Source organism: Leptodactylus fuscus, chromosome 5 (genome assembly GCF_031893055.1).
Source record: "Leptodactylus fuscus isolate aLepFus1 chromosome 5, aLepFus1.hap2, whole genome shotgun sequence".
Taxonomy (NCBI): Eukaryota; Metazoa; Chordata; class Amphibia; order Anura; family Leptodactylidae; genus Leptodactylus; species Leptodactylus fuscus.
Window position 1 is genome coordinate 18,894,542 of NC_134269.1, and position 19,556 is coordinate 18,914,097.

At 45.6% G+C, this 19,556-nt stretch overlaps 1 protein-coding gene across 1 annotated transcript; it reads right to left on the reverse strand.

The window, feature by feature from the left end:
- Positions 1–3,902: 3,902 nt before the first annotated feature.
- RAB3D (RAB3D, member RAS oncogene family) lies at positions 3,903–19,177 on the reverse strand. Its single transcript, XM_075272540.1, has 5 exons — positions 18,824–19,177; positions 10,258–10,485; positions 8,595–8,713; positions 5,711–5,835; positions 3,903–4,093 (listed from the first exon to the last, which is right to left on the reverse strand). Exons 2-5 carry the CDS (start codon positions 10,483–10,485, stop codon positions 3,912–3,914), a joined length of 654 nt encoding a protein of 217 aa, XP_075128641.1. The 5' UTR covers positions 18,824–19,177; the 3' UTR covers positions 3,903–3,911.
- Positions 19,178–19,556: the final 379 nt, after the last annotated feature.

Sequence of the window (19,556 nt, forward strand, 5' to 3'; positions counted from 1 at the left end):
CTCCTCCTAATACACAGACATCAGGACACACAGACCTCTCCTCCTCCTAATACACAGACCTCAGGACACACAGACCTCTCCTAATACACAGACCTCAGGACACACAGACATCTCCTAATACACAGACATCAGGACACACAGACCTCTCCTAATACACAGACATCAGGACACACAGACCTCTCCTCATCCTAATACATAGACATCAGGACACACAGACCTCTCCTCATCCTAATACACAGCCATCAAGACACATAGACCTCTCCTCCTCCTAATACACAGCCATCAGGACACACAGACCTCTCCTCATCCTAATACACAGACATCAGGACACACAGACCTCTCCTAATACACAGACATCAGGACACACAGACCTCTCCTCATCCTAATACACAGACATCAGGACACACAGATCTCTCCTCCCCCTAATACACAGACATCAGGACACACAGACCTCTCCTCCTCCTAATACACAGACATCAGGACACACAGACCTCTCCTCATCCTAATACACAGACATCAGGACACACAGACCTCTCCTCCTCCTAATACACAGACATCAGGACACACAGACCTCTCCTCCTCCTAATACACAGACATCAGGACACACAGACCTCTCCTCCTCCTAATACACAGACATCAGGACACACAGACCTCTCCTCATCCTAATACACAGACATCAGGACACACAGACCTCTCCTCCTCCTAATACACAGACATCAGGACACACAGACCTCTCCTCCTCCTAATACACAGACATCAGGACACACAGACCTCTCCTAATACACAGACCTCAGGACACATAGACCTCAGGACACACAGATCTCTCCTCATCCTAATACACAGACATCAGGACACACAGACCTCTCCTAATGCACAGACCTCAGGACACACAGACCTCTCCTCCTCCTAATACACAGCATCAGGACACACAGATCTCTCCTCATCCTAATACACAGACATCAGGACACACAGACCTCTCCTCATCCTAATACACAGCCATCAGGACACACAGACCTCTCCTCATCCTAATACACAGCCATCAGGACACTCAGACCTCTCCTCATCCTAATACACAGCATCAGGACACACAGATCTCTCCTCCTCCTAATACACAGACATCAGGACACACAGACCTCTCCTCATCCTAATACACAGCCATCAAGACACATAGACCTCTCCTCCTCCTAATACACAGACATCAGGACACACAGATCTCTCTTCCTCCTAATACACAGACATCAGGACACACAGATCTCTCCTCCTCCTAATACACAGACATCAGGACACACAGACCTCTCCTAATACACAGACATCAGGACACACAGACCTCTCCTAATACACAGACATCAGGACACACAGACCTCTCCTCATCCTAATACACAGACAACAGGACACACAGACCTCTCCTCCTCCTAATACACAGACATCAGGACACACAGACCTCTCCTAATACACAGACATCAGGACACACAGACTTCTCCTAATACACAGACATCAGGACACACAGACCTCTCCTCCTCCTAATACACAGACAACAGGACACACAGACCTCTCCTCCTCCTAATACACAGACAACAGGACACACAGACCTCTCCTCCTCCTAATACACAGACATCAGGACACACAGACCTCTCCTCATCCTAATACACAGCCATCAGGACACTCAGACCTCTCCTCATCCTAATACACAGACATCAGGACACACAGACCTCTCCTCATCCTAATACACAGACATCAGGACACACAGACCTCTCCTCATCCTAATACACAGACCTCAAGACACACAGACCTCTCCTCCTCCTAATACACAGACATCAGGACACACAGACCTCTCCTCCTCCTAATACACAGACCTCAGGACACACAGACCTCTCCTAATACACAGACCTCAGGACACACAGACATCTCCTAATACACAGACATCAGGACACACAGACCTCTCCTAATACACAGACATCAGGACACACAGACCTCTCCTCATCCTAATACATAGACATCAGGACACACAGACCTCTCCTCATCCTAATACACAGCCATCAAGACACATAGACCTCTCCTCCTCCTAATACACAGCCATCAGGACACACAGACCTCTCCTCATCCTAATACACAGACATCAGGACACACAGACCTCTCCTAATACACAGACATCAGGACACACAGACCTCTCCTAATACACAGATCTCAGGACACACAGATCTCTCCTCCCCCTAATACACAGACATCAGGACACACAGACCTCTCCTCCTCCTAATACACAGACATCAGGACACACAGACCTCTCCTCATCCTAATACACAGACATCAGGACACACAGACCTCTCCTAATACACAGACATCAGGACACACAGATCTCTCCTCATCCTAATACACAGACATCAGGACACACAGACCTCTCCTAATACACAGACATCAGGACACACAGATCTCTCCTCCCCCTAATACACAGACATCAGGACACACAGACCTCTCCTCCTCCTAATACACAGACATCAGGACACACAGACCTCTCCTCCCCCTAATACACAGACATCAGGACACACAGACCTCTCCTCCTCCTAATACACAGACATCAGGACACACAGACCTCTCCTCATCCTAATACACAGACATCAGGACACACAGACCTCTCCTCCTCCTAATACACAGACATCAGGACACACAGACCTCTCCTCCTCCTAATACACAGACCTCAGGACACACAGACCTCTCCTAATACACAGACCTCAGGACACACAGACATCTCCTAATACACAGACATCAGGACACACAGACCTCTCCTCATCCTAATACACAGACATCAGGACACACAGACCTCTCCTCCTCCTAATACACAGACATCAGGACACACAGACCTCTCCTCCTCCTAATACACAGACCTCTCCTAATACACAGACCTCAGGACACACAGACCTCTCCTAATACACAGACCTCAGGACACACAGACCTCTCCTAATACACAGACATCAGGACACACAGACCTCTCCTAATACACAGACATCAGGACACACAGACCTCTCCTAATACACAGACATCAGGACACACAGACCTCTCCTCATCCTAATACACAGACATCAGGACACACAGACCTCTCCTCATCCTAATACACAGACATCAGGACACTCAGACCTCTCCTAATACACAGACCTCAGGACACGTTTCTCTACACAGTCACATGTGGTAGATACAATAAAAGGAGATTTCCTTTTATTACAAATGTAAACATGTCATATAATTGTAGTCACCAGAAGAGAGGGAACATCTGGAGCGTTAACACCTTCATTTGTGATACCCAAATATATACATAACAATCTGTATCTGAGCACAGTGTGATCACACCCTCAGTCCATCGTGGAAAGTCCTGTCCATAAAATTTCTGTGTTCCCCTCCAGAGGGTTCATGCAGAGCATTAGAAAACCATGCAGAGCAATGCTTTTCGGATCCCTCAATATTTGGAATTATATATCTATGGGCACATTGGATTAATCTTTGGCACTTCATGGCAAGGAAACACAGATGTGGGCCCTTGGACGCACCCAATTGTGTAGCCTTTGGAGATGCTATGATATCATAGGGTGGCGTATGTTGGCCACATAGACCTTCGCCCACCGTTTGTGGGTTGGATGAGCGTGGCCCTCTCTTTCCTCCCAATGTCTATGGGATGCCTTATCTATTTCTGTAACAATGGCTTAGCTTGGGGATATCTATGTAACAACGTCTGTCGAGACATGTCTCTCACCGGAGTAGTCATGCTCAGCTACAAGTGTAATGGGACCAGTCACCCCTATCCCTGTGGGCCTCATACAGCCCGGGGGTTACTGTCCTAAAGTTGCAACTTGCTGAGCTTTGCATATGACAAGAGACATCTCTGACCTAGTTGGGCATTTTGTGTGATTACTCTCGACACCAGACTAACAAGAGCAGTTACTCTGCTCCTTGGGGGAAGCGTCACTAAGTTGAGCGGTTCCACTTGATGGCACCGGTCCATTCTCCAGGCTTTCGTTCATCTTCTCACAGATGACGTCTACTAGACGCTCAAACACTTGTTTCACGTTGATGTTCTCTTTCGCACTAGCTTCAAAAAACTCAAATCCTGAGGGGAGAAGAAGAAGGGCGAGTTAGAGATGATCCACCGTTATGGACCAAGACGTAGAGACGAATCATTTTCTCAAAATTTTGGCCATGGTCTAGGCAATTAGATTCTATGAACTCCGACTATATGGCTAAACATATACGCTAGAAAGTTTGGACATAGAGATGAGCGAACACTGTTCAGAACAGCCGTTCCAAACAGCACACTCACAGCACGCTCCCATAGAAATGAATGGAAGCAGCCGGCACGCGGGGGGTTAAGCGGCCAGTCGCCGGCAAAGTCTGTGTGCCAGGTGCTTCCATTCATTTCTATGGGAGCGTGCTGTTCAGATCGGCTGATCCGAACAGTGTTCACTCATCTCTATTTGGACAGCCATGTCTCTGGATGCCCCTGAGCTGCTGCAAAAACCCCTCTGATGGGGGCGCATATCGCCAAGAACAAAAGGATCGGGAGGTTGAAACCAAACTTAATCTTCTCCAACATCTGCCATCAGGAAGTCCTTCATACACATTAGATGGTTGGCTGGTCTTCTCAAAATTGTTGTTTATTAGAGATGAGTGAGTACTTTTCGAAACGAGAGTTTCAATTAGCACGCACCCATAGGAATGAATGGACACAGCCAACACACAGGGGGTTAATCGGCCAGCCGCCGGCAAAGTCTGCGTGCCAGCCGCTTCCATTCATTCCTATGGGTGCGTGCTGTTCGAAACATCCATTTCGAATAGTACTCGCTCATCTCTATTGTTTATGTGTAGAACCAACTTCATATACTCTATATTTACACAAAAACTTGAAATATCATCCATGTACAGTCATCTCCCTACGCAGGAGCATGGCATAAAGGTGGCCATACCAATGGAGCGGATTACCTATTCCTACCATAAATATGCAACTCAATCCAGTATATATGTCAATGCTATGGAGAGAGGGAGAAAAAGCCAAGGCAAGACTTGTCCGACAATGGTATAAAACTCAGGAAATCCAGAATGCCCCGTTCTATTCTTGCAGGCGACACAAGCTATATAGTACAGTCTATATAGGATGTACGTAGGTTACAAGCAGACTTGGACAGACTTGAGTGTTTGGGCATCTACATGGCAAATGCATCTGGGTAAAAATAATCCGCATGTGACATATGAGGCCATCTGGTCTCGGGCAGAGCCGACTGCGCATGCCCACGGCCACAAGAAAATGGCTGCTTATACAGCTTACTGTGCAAGTGGCCATTTTCTTGTGGCCGCGGGTATGTGCAGTCGGCTCTGCCCGAGACCCGACGGGCATGTCTAGAAGATTGAAACCCAGGACAGAAGAAGATGCAGGGAGAGGCCGTTCCAGGCAAAGATAGAGGTGTTGCTGGAGAGTTCTCTGGCAGCATTGGGGACGCCCCCAGTGCTGTTTGATCGCTGGGGCCTGCCCCCATTGCTGTGAGAGAACTAATTTACATTTATACTGAACGGCAGGACGGAGAAGACATCTAAAGGTAGGAGACGAATACCCTTTCTTAAGACTATTCCTGCGTGTTAGAAAAAAAGGGAATCCAATGATAGGATCCCTTTAATGGACATATGTCTTTTTTCAACACAGTACAGGACCTCTTTAAGCCTGAATCCATTTTACCTAATTCTTCGGCCAGTTTCCGTCCATCTTCTGCAGGGATGACGCGATCATCTTCCAGGTCACACTTGTTTCCAACCAGTAGGACCTGGGCATTGTCCCATGAGTAAGTTTTGATTTGGGTTGCCCTGTAAGGGAAGAACAAAAATGAAAAAAAAATTTGTAGGTTTTTTTTTTTTTTCTCAATAACTACTATATTATTATTACTAAAAGTATTCTCCAGGGTTAGAAAAACTTGTCTGCAGGTTGTGGGTGGTATTGCAGCTTCACCCCGTCCATTTTACTAGAATGCTGTTTTTTTTAAAGAAAACCATTTTTTTCTACTTCCTTTAAGTAAATTCTGACTCCTTGTGACCTATTGAATAGTGTTTCTCTGATAGGTTCCCTCTTTTGTTAAGCTCACCCCAATTTCTAACATGATCTCCTCAGATACACATGAGCATTCTGCCCCTTTTAGTTGCTGACTTGTACCAAAAAAAGGGAAACCCAGTTTTACCATTAAAGGGATCCTATTATTGGATACCCTTTTTTTTCTGACTAACACGTAGCCTATTCTTCTCCTACCTTTAGATGTCTTCTCCGCGCCGCCATTCATAGAAATCCAGGTATTCTTAGGTATGCAAATGAGTTCTCTCGCAGCACTGGGGGCGGGCCCAATGCTGCAAGAGAACTTTCCAGTGACGCCTCCATCTTCCTTTGGAACGCCCTCTCCCTGCGTTTTCTTCCGTCCTGGGGTTCAATCTACTAGGCATGCGCAGAGCCAACTGCACATGCCCGCGGCCATTTTTTTATGGCTGCTTACACCGTAAGCTGGGGTAAGCGGCCACAAGAAAATGGCCACAGGTATGTGCAGTCAGCTCTGCCCGAGGCCTGACAGCAGAGCCGACTGTGCATGCGTAGAAGTTTGAAGCCAGTGCCAGAAGAAGACGCGTGAAGAGGCCGTTCCAGAAGAAGATGGAGAGTTCTCTCGCAGCACTGGGGACGCCCCCAGTGCTGTTTGAGCGCTGGGGCCCGCCTCAGTGCTGCAAGAGAACTCATTTGCATACCAAAGAAAACCGGGATTTCTACCGAACAGCGGCGCAGAGAAGACATCTAAAGGTAGGAGAAGAATAGACTTTCTAAAGGCTACTCCTACATGTTAGGGAGAAAAAATAGCATTTTAATGATAGGATCCCTTTAAAGGTGCATTCACACTGAGTAAACGCTAGCTTATTCTGAACGTAAAACACGTTCAGAATAAGCGGCGTCTAAAGCAGCTCCATTCATTTCTATGGGAGCCGGCATACGAGCGCTCCCCATAGAAATGAATGGGCTGCTTCTTTCACTCCGTGCAGTCCCATTGAAGTGAATGGGGAGTGCCGGCGTGTACGCTCCGGCATGAGCAGAGCTTGCCGTATACGCCGGCACTCCCCATTCACTTCAATGGGACTGCACGGAGTGAAAGAAGCAGCCCATTCATTTCTATGGGGAGCGCTCGTATCCCCGCTCCCATAGAAATGAATGGAGCTGCTTTAGACGCCGCTTATTCTGAACGTGTTTTACGTTCAGAATAAGCTAGCGTTTACTTAGTGTGAATTCACCCTAACAGTGACATAAAAAATTTAAAAACGAATCATCAAAAATTCTGAAAAAAATGTGTCTAATGTAAAAACGTAATCATCTGATGGAGGCAAATCTAACTTTAAAGGGGTTATCAACTTTCCATTAATGGCCTATTCCTCACTATATCTATCAATATTGTATCTGCACGGTTCCCAGTATTATATACTTGCCAGGAGCTCCACTGCTCCCGCACAAATTCTAGCACTGCCCTGTATACGTCAGTGGGTCAGTGCTTATGTACCTAAACCTGCCACTATACTTTGTACGGGAACGGCACGGCTTCCAGCATGTGAACACTACCAGGAGACACGCTGTCTTCGTACAGCTGATCTGCAGCGGTCCCAGGAGTCCTAAGAATAGGCCATCAATAATAGAAAATAGATAACCGCTTAAACCAAGGGTGAACCTAACCTCTCTGCTGCCCGAGGTGAACTATAGAAAGACATCCCAAAAAAAATAGCTGACCCACACTGGCAATCTTTGTTGCATGATGGGCCCCCCCAGGGCATGTGATGTCAGCCAGAGGCCTGAAGTGGATGACCGAGGATGCTCAGGAGAGGTGAGTATAACTATTTGTTTCTTTTATTTACCTCCCCTGGTCCCACACAAGTTCAGCTACTACCTATTGCATTATTCCAATAGATAGCGGCCAATGTTATACTCACCGACCCCCCACTCTTAGCCTCCATGTTCTGCTGCAGAATGCTGCAGCGCCCTCTGGAGGAAGAAGCAGATGCCGGGACTGGACAAGAGTGGGGATCGGTGAGTAAAATATCAGCAGCTATCTGTTGGAATAATCCAATAGGAAGCGGCCGATTAAAAGAAAAATGCCGCCCCTCTGTTTATGCCAGGGAAAGCTGTCTGACGCTGTCGTCTCATGGCAGGGGCACCCCTACATTATAGGAATGTGGCTAAATTGTTAGGAATATTTCTGATCACAACAATAACCAGCAGAATTATGAATGCAGCTCTGGAGTATAATACAGACTGTAACCATCTGCTTCTTCCTCCAGAGGGCGGTGCAGCATTCTGCAGCAAAACATGGAGGCTAGGAGTGGGAGGTCGGTGAGTATAACATTGGCCGCTACCTATTGGAATAATGCAATACATAGTAGCTGAACTTGTGTGGGACCAGGGGAGGTAAGTAAAAGAAACCAATAGTTATACTCACCTCTCCTGAGCATCCCCAGGCATTCACTTACAGACCTACTCTTCAAATGACTCTCAATACAGGAGAACCCCCTTCATTCAGTACATAATCCCCGTAGTATAGTTATATGCTCACCAGTCCTGCACGGCATTGAACGAGCCCATGTTGGTGATGTCATACATGAGCAGGAATCCCATGGCTCCTCTGTAATATGCCGTGGTGATAGTGCGGTATCTCTCCTGTCCTGCGGTGTCCTGCACACACAACATAAAATGTGAAAGTCACAATGACCTACGTCTGACGCTGTCGTCTCATGGCAGGGGCACCCCTACATTATAGGAATTTGGCTAAATTGTTAGGAATATTTCTGATCACAACAATAACCAGCAGAATTATGAATGCAGCTCTGGAGTATAATACAGACTGTAACCATCTAAACCATCTGCTTCTTCCTCCAGAGGGCGCTGCAGCATTCTGCAGCAGAACATGGAGGCTAGGGGTTCATCATGTCTCCTATCTGCCCAACCTGCATGCCCTCTAGTTCCACGTCAGCAGGTAAGTTGGTAGGTAGGTTGTTTAGCTGAGGGCTAGCTCTCCCAATCCTCATACACAGCACCCTGGCACCGTTTCTACATTTATGGGAGGGGTTCCCATTTTCATACCCTATAGATAACCCTCCAGTTATAGGGTGTGTCCGAGAACATGTTGTCCAGTCGGATGTCCAGCTCTATGTCCACATGGTCACATCATGACAATGTCCTCGCCTCAACTCAATGTACATGTGGAGGGTTGTCAGGTAGTAAGTAGGGGACATACAGTATGAAAGGGAGTAGGACTGTTGGATCTGACTACATGAGGGCTGATTGTAGTCTGTAACCATGGAGACACACAGGTCTGTCTAGGAGCTCCAGACACAAAACGGTAGGACATTTTTATCTAGGACAAAATGGCTTTATTTTTTATTCATTAAAGGGATTCTACCATGGAAATGGAATTTTTTGTCCCTAACAAGTAGGAATAGCCATAAGAAAGACTATTTGTCTCCTAGCTTTAGATGTCTTCTCCATGCCGCCGTTCCGTAGAAATCCCGATTTTCGCCGGTATGCAAATGAGTTCTCTCGCAGCACTGGGGGCGTCCCCAATGCTACGAGAGAACTCTCCAGTGCCGCCTCCATCTTCTTAAAGAACTGGTCATCTTCCGGGAGTTGGCTTCAAACTTCTAGGCCTCGTACCTAGGGCAAAGCCGACTGCACATGCCTGCCGGCCACAAGAAAATGGCCGCTTACACAGTATTGTAAGCGGCCATTTTCTTGTGGTCTGTGGGCATGTGCAGTCGGCTGCCCGAGGCCTAGACGTTTGAAGCCACCCCCAGAAGAAGACGCGTGAAGAGGACGTTCCTGAAGAAGATGGAGGCGGCTGGAGATTTCTATCGCAGCATTGGGGGACGCCCCCAGTGTTGTTTGAGCGCTGAGGACCGTCCCCAGTGCTGCGAGATAACTCATTTGCATACCGACGAAAACCGGGATTTCTACGGAATGGCAGCGCGGAGTAGACAGCTAAAGGTAGGAGAAGAATAGACTTTCTTTTGGCTATTCCTACGTGTTAGGGACAAAAAAATTTGATTTTAATGGTAGAATCCCTTTAATAAAAACTAGTTTCAAAAGTATACACGCCCTGTAGTGTAAGATACCACTGCATATAACGCCCTTCATGGGGGTACCCCTTATTGAGATATACACATAGGATAATGACTGAAGACTGGGGCCGCTTCACCAACAAATGATTTAGGATTTCTTACCCATATTTGCAGCTTTACCCTCTTCTCATTCCTGTACACGGTCTTCACCTTAAAGTCTATCCCCACGGTGCTGACAAAGGCGGAGGTGAAGGAGTCATCGGCGTAGCGGAAGAGGAAGGAGGTCTTGCCCACGCTGCTGTTCCCAATGATCAGGAGCTTGAACATGTAGTCAAAATTCTGGTCGGCGGCATCTTTCTGGGGCTGGCGGGTGTCGTTGGCAGATGCCATCTGTCGTGAGATAGGGATTAGTGTATTATAGCATTGGCTGAGTAAGGAAGGTTTATTTGGTCTTCTAGAAATGATTGGTATAAACAGCGCCCCTCCTGTCCATGGTGGAGTCTGGTACTGCAGTATGGATGAAGTAAAGCTGCAATAACAGACACAGCCTTGGCTTTTTCTGATCTCAGACACCCCCTTTAACTTAGGGGGTATGAGTCAGTGGGTTCCCCATGGCTTCTGGTCCCCACAAGCATTGGTCAGGTACATAAGTGCATTGACTCTCCACTTTAAGTGGGACTTTAGATTTTTGGAAACAAGTCACACGTACACGGTCACTTCAGCATGGACGGTAAGCCTTGTCACTAGCCTGTCGGGATGTGCGGGCACCTTCAGACCTCTCACACTTGGATGGATAATGACACAAGGGGGTCGGGTCCACATTCTGTACTCTAATGGGATCTGCAACTACCATATATAACATGTCTGACCCCCTACTACCCCTTGGATGACTCTTTCATTTGCCAAGGTTGAGCTTCCTCCATGTATATGGTTCAGTGAGCGGCAGCGAGTATTTGGGCGGACAGCCATCTCGCACAAATACCGTATTAATTATTGAGATCCACCGAAATGACTATCAATGCAAAAATTACTCCTACTGCGAGCGCTCAGATAAAGTTACCGCTGAGCCCTCACCTTGTGTGCAGGTTATCTGCTATATGTGAGCCCTACAAATACTGCAACGCCATGATAGCATTCAGAATCGTACAAAAGCCATATGAGGAAAATATAGGAAGGGGGATCATGTTCGGCCTAAGCAGTTTTATGGCAGCGTGGGTAATACGCAGAATACAGGCCGCCATAAACAGCACCGGATGGATCCCTAGAGCATCACAATGATAAATATGAGAATTACACAGGTCAGACACATGACCAATATGTCGCCGACTGTAGCTTTACAACCATTCCAAGAGAAATGCAGCCAGATGTGGATCAGCAGGGTACACGCGTGACACATCTACTTATTTATACTCTTAAAATGGACCTGCCAAGTGATTGTTGCTGCAGGATATGGCCCATAACCTGAGTCTGCCATCAGGTGAACATCCGAGCGTATCAAGTAGATGCAAAGGAGTCTAGGATAGATGTAAAGAAGCTGAGCTCAGTGGTATATAGGGTTATAAAATAGAGGTGAGAATTGTGATCTATAGGTTTATATATAACCCTATATATCACTCAGCTTCTCTCCTCTATCACATAACCCTATATATCACAGAGCTCAGCTTCTCTCCTCTATCACATAACCCTATATATCACACAGCTCAGCTTCTCTCCCCTATCATATAACCCTATATATCACAGAGCTCAGCTTCTCTCCTCTATCACATAACCCTATATATCACAGAGCTCAGCTTCTCTCCTCTATCACATAACCCTATATATCACAGAGCTCAGCTTCTCTCCTATCATATAACCCTATATATCACAGAGCTCAGCTTCTCTCTTATCATATAACCCTATATATCACAGAGCTCAGCTTCTCTCCTCTATCACATAACCCTATATATCACAGAGCTCAGCTTCTCTCCTCTATCATATAACCCTATATATCATAGAGCTCAGCTTCTCTCCTCTATCATATATCCTATATATCACAGAGCTCAGCTTCTCTCCTCTATCATATAACCCTATATATCACAGAGCTCAGCTTCTCTCTATCATATACCCCTATATATCACAGAGCTCAGCTTCTCTCCTCTATCCTAGAACCCTATATATAACACAGCTCAACTTCTCTCCTCTATCCTATAACCCTATATATCACAGAGCTCAGCTTCTCTCCTCTATCATATAACCCTATATATCACAGAGCTCAGCTTCTCTCCTCTATCCTATAACCCTATATATCACACAGCTCAACTTCTCTCCTCTATCCTATAACTCTATATATCACAGAGCTCAGCTTCTCTCCTATCATATAACCCTATATATCACAGAGCTCAGCTTCTCTCCTCTATCACATAACCCTATATATCACAGAGCTCAGCTTCTCTCCTCTATCATATAACCCTATATATCATAGAGCTCAGCTTCTCTCCTCTATCATATATCCTATATATCACAGAGCTCAGCTTCTCTCCTCTATCATATAACCCTATATATCACAGAGCTCAGCTTCTCTCTATCATATACCCCTATATATCACAGAGCTCAGCTTCTCTCCTCTATCCTAGAACCCTATATATCACACAGCTCAACTTCTCTCCTCTATCCTATAACCCTATATATCACAGAGCTCAGCTTCTCTCCTCTATCATATAACCCTATATATCAGAGCTCAGCTTCTCTCCTCTATCATATAGCCCTATATATCACACAGCTCAGCTTCTCTCCTCTATCATATAACCCTATATATCACAGAGCTCAACTTCTCTCCTCTATCCTATAACCCTATATATCACAGAGCTCAGCTTCTCTCCTCTATCCTATAACCCTATATATCACACAGCCCAGCTTCTCTCCTCTATCGTATAACCCTATATATCATAGAGCTCAGCTTCTCTCCTCTATCGTATAACCCTATATATCATAGAGCTCAGCTTCTCTCCTCTATCCTATAACCCTATATATCACAGAGCTCAGCTTCTCCTTCTAGCCTATAACCCTATATAACACAGAGCTCAGCTTCTCTCCTCTATCATATAACCCTATATATCAGAGCTCAGCTTCTCTCCTCTATCATATAACCCTATATAATCACAGAGCTCAGCTTCTCTCCTCTATCATATAACCCTATATATCACAGAGCTCAGCTTCTCTCCTCTATCACATAACCCTATATATCACAGAGCTCAGCTTCTCTCCTCTATCACATAACCCTATATATCACAGAGCTCAGCTTCTCTCCTCTATCACATAACCCTATATATCACAGAGCTCAGCTTCTCTCTTATCATATAACCCTATATATCACAGAGCTCAGCTTCTCTCCTCTATCACATAACCCTATATATCACAGAGCTCAGCTTCTCTCCTCTATCATATAACCCTATATATCATAGAGCTCAGCTTCTCTCCTCTATCATATATCCTATATATCACAGAGCTCAGCTTCTCTCCTCTATCATATAACCCTATATATCACAGAGCTCAGCTTCTCTCTATCATATACCCCTATATATCACAGAGCTCAGCTTCTCTCCTCTATCCTAGAACCCTATATATAACACAGCTCAACTTCTCTCCTCTATCCTATAACCCTATATATCACAGAGCTCAGCTTCTCTCCTCTATCATATAACCCTATATATCACAGAGCTCAGCCTATCTCCTCTATCATATATCCTATATATCACAGAGCTCAGCTCCTCTCCTCTATCATATAACCCTATATATCACAGAGCTCAGCTTCTCTCCTCTATCATATAACCCTATATATCACAGAGCTTAGCTTCTCTCCTCTATCCTATAACCCTATATATCACACAGCTCAACTTCTCTCCTCTATCCTATAACTCTATATATCACAGAGCTCAGCTTCTCTCCTATCATATAACCCTATATATCACAGAGCTCAGCTTCTCTCCTCTATCACATAACCCTATATATCACAGAGCTCAGCTTCTCTCCTCTATCATATAACCCTATATATCATAGAGCTCAGCTTCTCTCCTCTATCATATATCCTATATATCACAGAGCTCAGCTTCTCTCCTCTATCATATAACCCTATATATCACAGAGCTCAGCTTCTCTCCTCTATCCTAGAACCCTATATATCACACAGCTCAACTTCTCTCCTCTATCCTATAACCCTATATATCACAGAGCTCAGCTTCTCTCCTCTATCATATAACCCTATATATCAGAGCTCAGCTTCTCTCCTCTATCATATAGCCCTATATATCACACAGCTCAGCTTCTCTCCTCTATCATATAACCCTATATATCACAGAGCTCAACTTCTCTCCTCTATCCTATAACCCTATATATCACAGAGCTCAGCTTCTCTCCTCTATCATATAACCCTATATATCACAGAGCTCAGCTTCTCTCCTCTATCCTATAACCCTATATATCACACAGCCCAGCTTCTCTCCTCTATCGTATAACCCTATATATCATAGAGCTCAGCTTCTCTCCTCTATCGTATAACCCTATATATCATAGAGCTCAGCTTCTCTCCTCTATCCTATAACCCTATATATCACAGAGCTCAGCTTCTCCTTCTAGCCTATAACCCTATATAACACAGAGCTCAGCTTCTCTCCTCTATCATATAACCCTATATATCAGAGCTCAGCTTCTCTCCTCTATCATATAACCCTATATAATCACAGAGCTCAGCTTCTCTCCTCTATCATATAACCCTATATATCACAGAGCTCAGCTTCTCTCCTCTATCATATAACCCTATATATCACAGAGCTCAGCTTCTCTCCTCTATCATATAACCCTATATATCACAGAGCTCAGCTTCTCTCCTCTATCATATAACCCTATATATCACAGAGCTCAGCTTCTCTCCTCTATCATATAACCCTATATAATCACAGAGCTCAGCTTCTCTCCTCTATCATATAACCCTATATATCACAGAGCTCAGCTTCTCTCCTCTATCCTATAACCTATATATCACAGAGCTCAGCTTCTCTCCTCTATCATATAACCCTATATATCACAGAGCTCAGCTTCTCTCCTCTATCATATAACCCTATATATCACAGAGCTCAGCTTCTCTCCTCTATCATATAACCCTATATATCACACAGCTCAGCTTCTCTCCTCTCATATAATCCTATATATCACAGAGCTCAGCTTCTCTCCTCTATCATATAACCCTATATATCACAGAGCTCAGCTTCTCTCCTCTATCATATAACCCTATATATCACAGAGCTCAGCTTCTCTCCTCTATCATATAACCCTATATATCACACAGCTCAGCTTCTCTCCTCTATCATATAACCCTAAATATCACAGAGCTCAGCTTCTCTCCTCTATCATATAACCCTATATATCACACAGCGCAGCTTCTCTCCTCTATCATATACCCCTATATATCACACAGCGCAGCTTCTCTCCTCTATCATATACCCCTATATATCACAGAGCTCAGCTTCTCTCCTTCTATCATATACCCTATATATCACACAGCGCAGCTTCTCTCCTCTATCATATACCCCTATATATCACAGAGCTCAGCTTCACTCCCCATCATATTCTTCTCCTTGAAGGGGTAACAGGCTCCACATCAGTTGCAGGATTAGAGGGTGCAGTATGGGGGGGGTACAAATACAAGACCCCTGTAGTAGTGATCCCTATAACTGTGGCCCTCAGAGCATTATATAAAGCAGTTATAGTCTAACACAAATAATGAATGGATAAAGTAATTTTCACAGTAAATGGAGCGTCTGAGGAATGTGTATATACCTGTATACCCATATACAGACCATACCAATACTAATACAGGGCAGAAGATAGTAAGTGTCTATGTCCTGGCAATTGTCCATGGGCCTAGAGCATTAGGAGGTACCCACAGTCCTTCACCAGATATGTGTTCCCAATGATAAAATGACGACAGTGTGCACCACTGGGGGGCGCTCTCCTTAGCAATCTATACAGCTACACTACAGACACAATTGCAGACTGAGGGCTTTAAATACGTGTCTGTGACAGATATCACTGCAAGGTTTTCACAGTCCGGACTATGAGGTCTACGCTCGGTCCTGTACCCACAGCATCGATTCTCTGTCCATCACATTAAATCAAGTGAAAGGTAATAAAACCCTCCAAGGAACAGCGAGTCCGGTCTATGTCTGAGGGTTCAGCAGAGGATAGAAGAAAGACATCAGTCTCTAAGATAGTCAATGAATCAGCCTGAATCATCCTCATTACCGTAATCTGCTACACGACTGGACATACGGTAATATACCAGCCATAGCAAATCCCATAATCCGGAGCCAATGACGGAATTATAACACATCATGTCAATTGGTATGGTCCATCATATAATCCAGCGAGGGTCCTGGGCCGTGAAGGAAAACTACCAGAAATGATAGGGTTATCAATATGGCTGACCGGTAACAACAACAGGGGTAGGGATCTCCGGCTAGATTTAGATAAGGAAAGGGGGAAACCACTATGTGCTACAGAAGGTTATAAGGGGAAGATGGAGGAGATTGTGGTAAATACAGGTGGGTTCATAGCACAACCTGAATACATGGTGGATGGAAACGGTTTATAGAGTGTCCCAACTCTCCCGTAATGGAAGATGTATGAGGGAAAGAAGGATCAGTAATGTAGAACATGCCAAAATCACAGGCAATAAGTCACTGCTTATACCGCCATACCCCGGGGAACACAGGAACATTTCACGCTTATGCAAGAGTCACATATGTCTTACGTCAAATGTGGCAAATATCTGGAACACTCCAAACCAGGAGATCGTTCCCCTGAAATCACTGTGTGGTCTACAACTCTTACGTGGTAACCATTCCCAAGAGTACGACGGTCTGATCTTTATCGAGGACTGTGTGTAATAGAACAAGGTCAGACACTGATGGTCAAGATATTCCATCTGAAGGTCTTTTTTCTTATATTTCCACATGTGATCCTTGAATCTCATCCAGTGTAAGCTAGCAATCCACTTTGGACAGCTCGTTTGGCAGACAGCTATTCCTCGTCACTGCCTACACGTGCACACTCGGCTCTGCAAGCACGTGTTCTCAATAGGAGTGTTAGATACCACTTTATTCTGATATCGGTGGTGTCACTATCGTATCAAGAGCACAAGCATGCTCAACGTGCCGCTATATGGTGGTCTAACGTGTATGGCCACAAGGTCATAGCACCCCTGAAGTAATGGGAGGTAGACTCTTCGGGACAAGTTTTCCAAACATAAGACCATCCCAAGAGAACCAAGTCAGCCTTGTTCTCAGTGAAAACCTCTCCATATATCTTGATATATTATGTTGACCCTTGGATTGAACATAACACCTCTTGGATTCTACCCTACACATGTGATATAGACCATATGGACAAGTCTATACATTGAGCAGAGGATGTGAGACAGCCAAGCAACAGGTTCTCCAGTCCTGGCCCTCATCTGGGTCAGGTCTACCAAGGACTGGAGAACCTTGGGCTTGTTTGTCTTCCAGTTTCTACCCAATGCCTGATACTCTTTGCTGAGTCTATGGAGAGGGGAATCCTGCACCAAAGGGCAAGGAACCAACCAAGACCGGACCCCAGCAAGAAGGAGGATGGGACATCTGGTCGATATTAATGAACACGATCCCAGAGGAACCAGACTTGATAACGGGATTGTCTAAAGACAGGAGAGGACATCCATATCCAAGCTGCTTTTGTTCTCCAATGCATTGGGGCCATTAATCTCTAGGTAATGAATGACCTATTGGGATTTCTCCTCCTGAGTAAGTGAGATAGAAAATCAGTCTGAGCAGCCAGAGCTGAGCACCGACCTGGGTGTTACACTGCCCACACCCCAAGCAAATAAAACAGGTGCTGGGAACTCTGCTTTACTTGTAATGCACGCATCTGGGTGAATAGAAACCACTGCAATAAATCTCCTCCATCTGTCAGAAATGTATGGGCCGTCGGTGTGTCCATATATGAAGTGCAGGCCTCTCCTAACCACCCCCGTCTAGTATAGGAGAGACTGGTGCAGTAACCAGAACTGGGCCACCAATTCTCCAGAGTCTTCTATGGTATCTGCACCCCTCACCCTAACAACTGTCTTATATAGGAGAGACTGGTGCAGCGATGGGGGAGGCCAAGCAGATACCCCCCACCCTAAGCAATTTCAGGGTGTCCCTCCATTTTATCGACACTCCCTATTGTGACAAGTGCCCGATATATATATATGAGCAATGTCCCAATTAAATATGCCCAACCCAAATCTAATATAAAATCTCTATTATTATATATTGTGGAAGGCGTAGCATGTGTCACAAGCTGGCAGGTATATCCTATATACTGCTGGCTGACAACACCCCGTCCCATCTGTCAGTTCGCCATGGGCCTTCCCTGCCCCCCATGTAATATGGAGAGCAATCTCAGGGATGCTCCTAATGCATCTGCATCACCGTCCGCACAATCCCAAGGGACGTATACATTGTATATGTAATAATGATATATGTATGACATGATATAGTATGAAATGCAACAATATATCAGATATATGGAGTAGACGGACACATGGTTGTTGCAGGCTACTAAGCACATACACACCCACATGTAAGGAGACGTGTCCCAGGACGGTGTCACAGCAGCTGCTGCTGACAATGTGTGCGACATGCCCCAAACTATACAATATGCTCAGTGTACTTACCGTATCTGGCAGGGTCCTGCAGGCACAGGCACAGCTTCTTATCTAGTCACACTTTCCCTGCACTTGCAGTGGGTCCCTGTCACTGTCCAGCTCTATGGGCTCTGCCTTTTGCACTGTCTCTTTTGCTTCTGTCTGTCTTCCACTGTCTCTTTCTCCCCTGAGTTGACTCCTGCTGTCTCCTGTCTGCTTCCCTCCCTCCCGGATCTGTCTGTTTGCAGGTAGCTCTATCTCTCCAAACTGAGGTGTGTCTCCTTCCCCTGCAGTCTCCCTCCTTCTCCGCCAGCCCAGGCTCTCACCTCCTCCCCCAGCCCTCACTTTCCCTGCAGGGCTGGTCCTTCCTGTCCCTGACCAGCCTCCTACTGCTCCGGAGTCCTCTGTCCTCAATATCCTACAATCCTCCTAATTCTGTATCGCCACCATGTCCATCCAATAACACTATGGCAATTATGTTACTCCAATGACACCTCTGGTATCCCAGATCTGTACATGGTGTAGTAGTAGGGATTTAACCCCTTCCCGCTGCAGGCATTTTTTTATTTTCGTTTTTGGCAGCTTTCACACGGAGTTTACGCTCCGCTCATTCTGACACGTAAACTCGTTCAGAGTGAGCGGCGTAAAACAGATCCCATTGACTTCAATGGGTGCCGGCTTACGCGCGCTACCCATTGAAATCAATGGGAGGCTGTTTTACCTATTGCTTTCAATGTGATACGCGCGTATGCCGGCACCCATT

Bases quoted from the DNA above. Each gene is read 5' to 3' on its own strand.
- RAB3D (XM_075272540.1), bottom strand. From the start codon at position 10,485: ATGGCATCTGCCAACGACACCCGCCAGCCCCAGAAAGATGCCGCCGAC. The intron at 8,714-10,257 runs GTAAGAAATCCT...TTGTGTGTGCAG, and splicing joins GGGTAAAGCTGCAAATATGG to GACACCGCAGGACAGGAGAG. The intron at 5,836-8,594 runs GTGAGCATATAA...CTTCCCTTACAG, and splicing joins TTCAATGCCGTGCAGGACTG to GGCAACCCAAATCAAAACTT.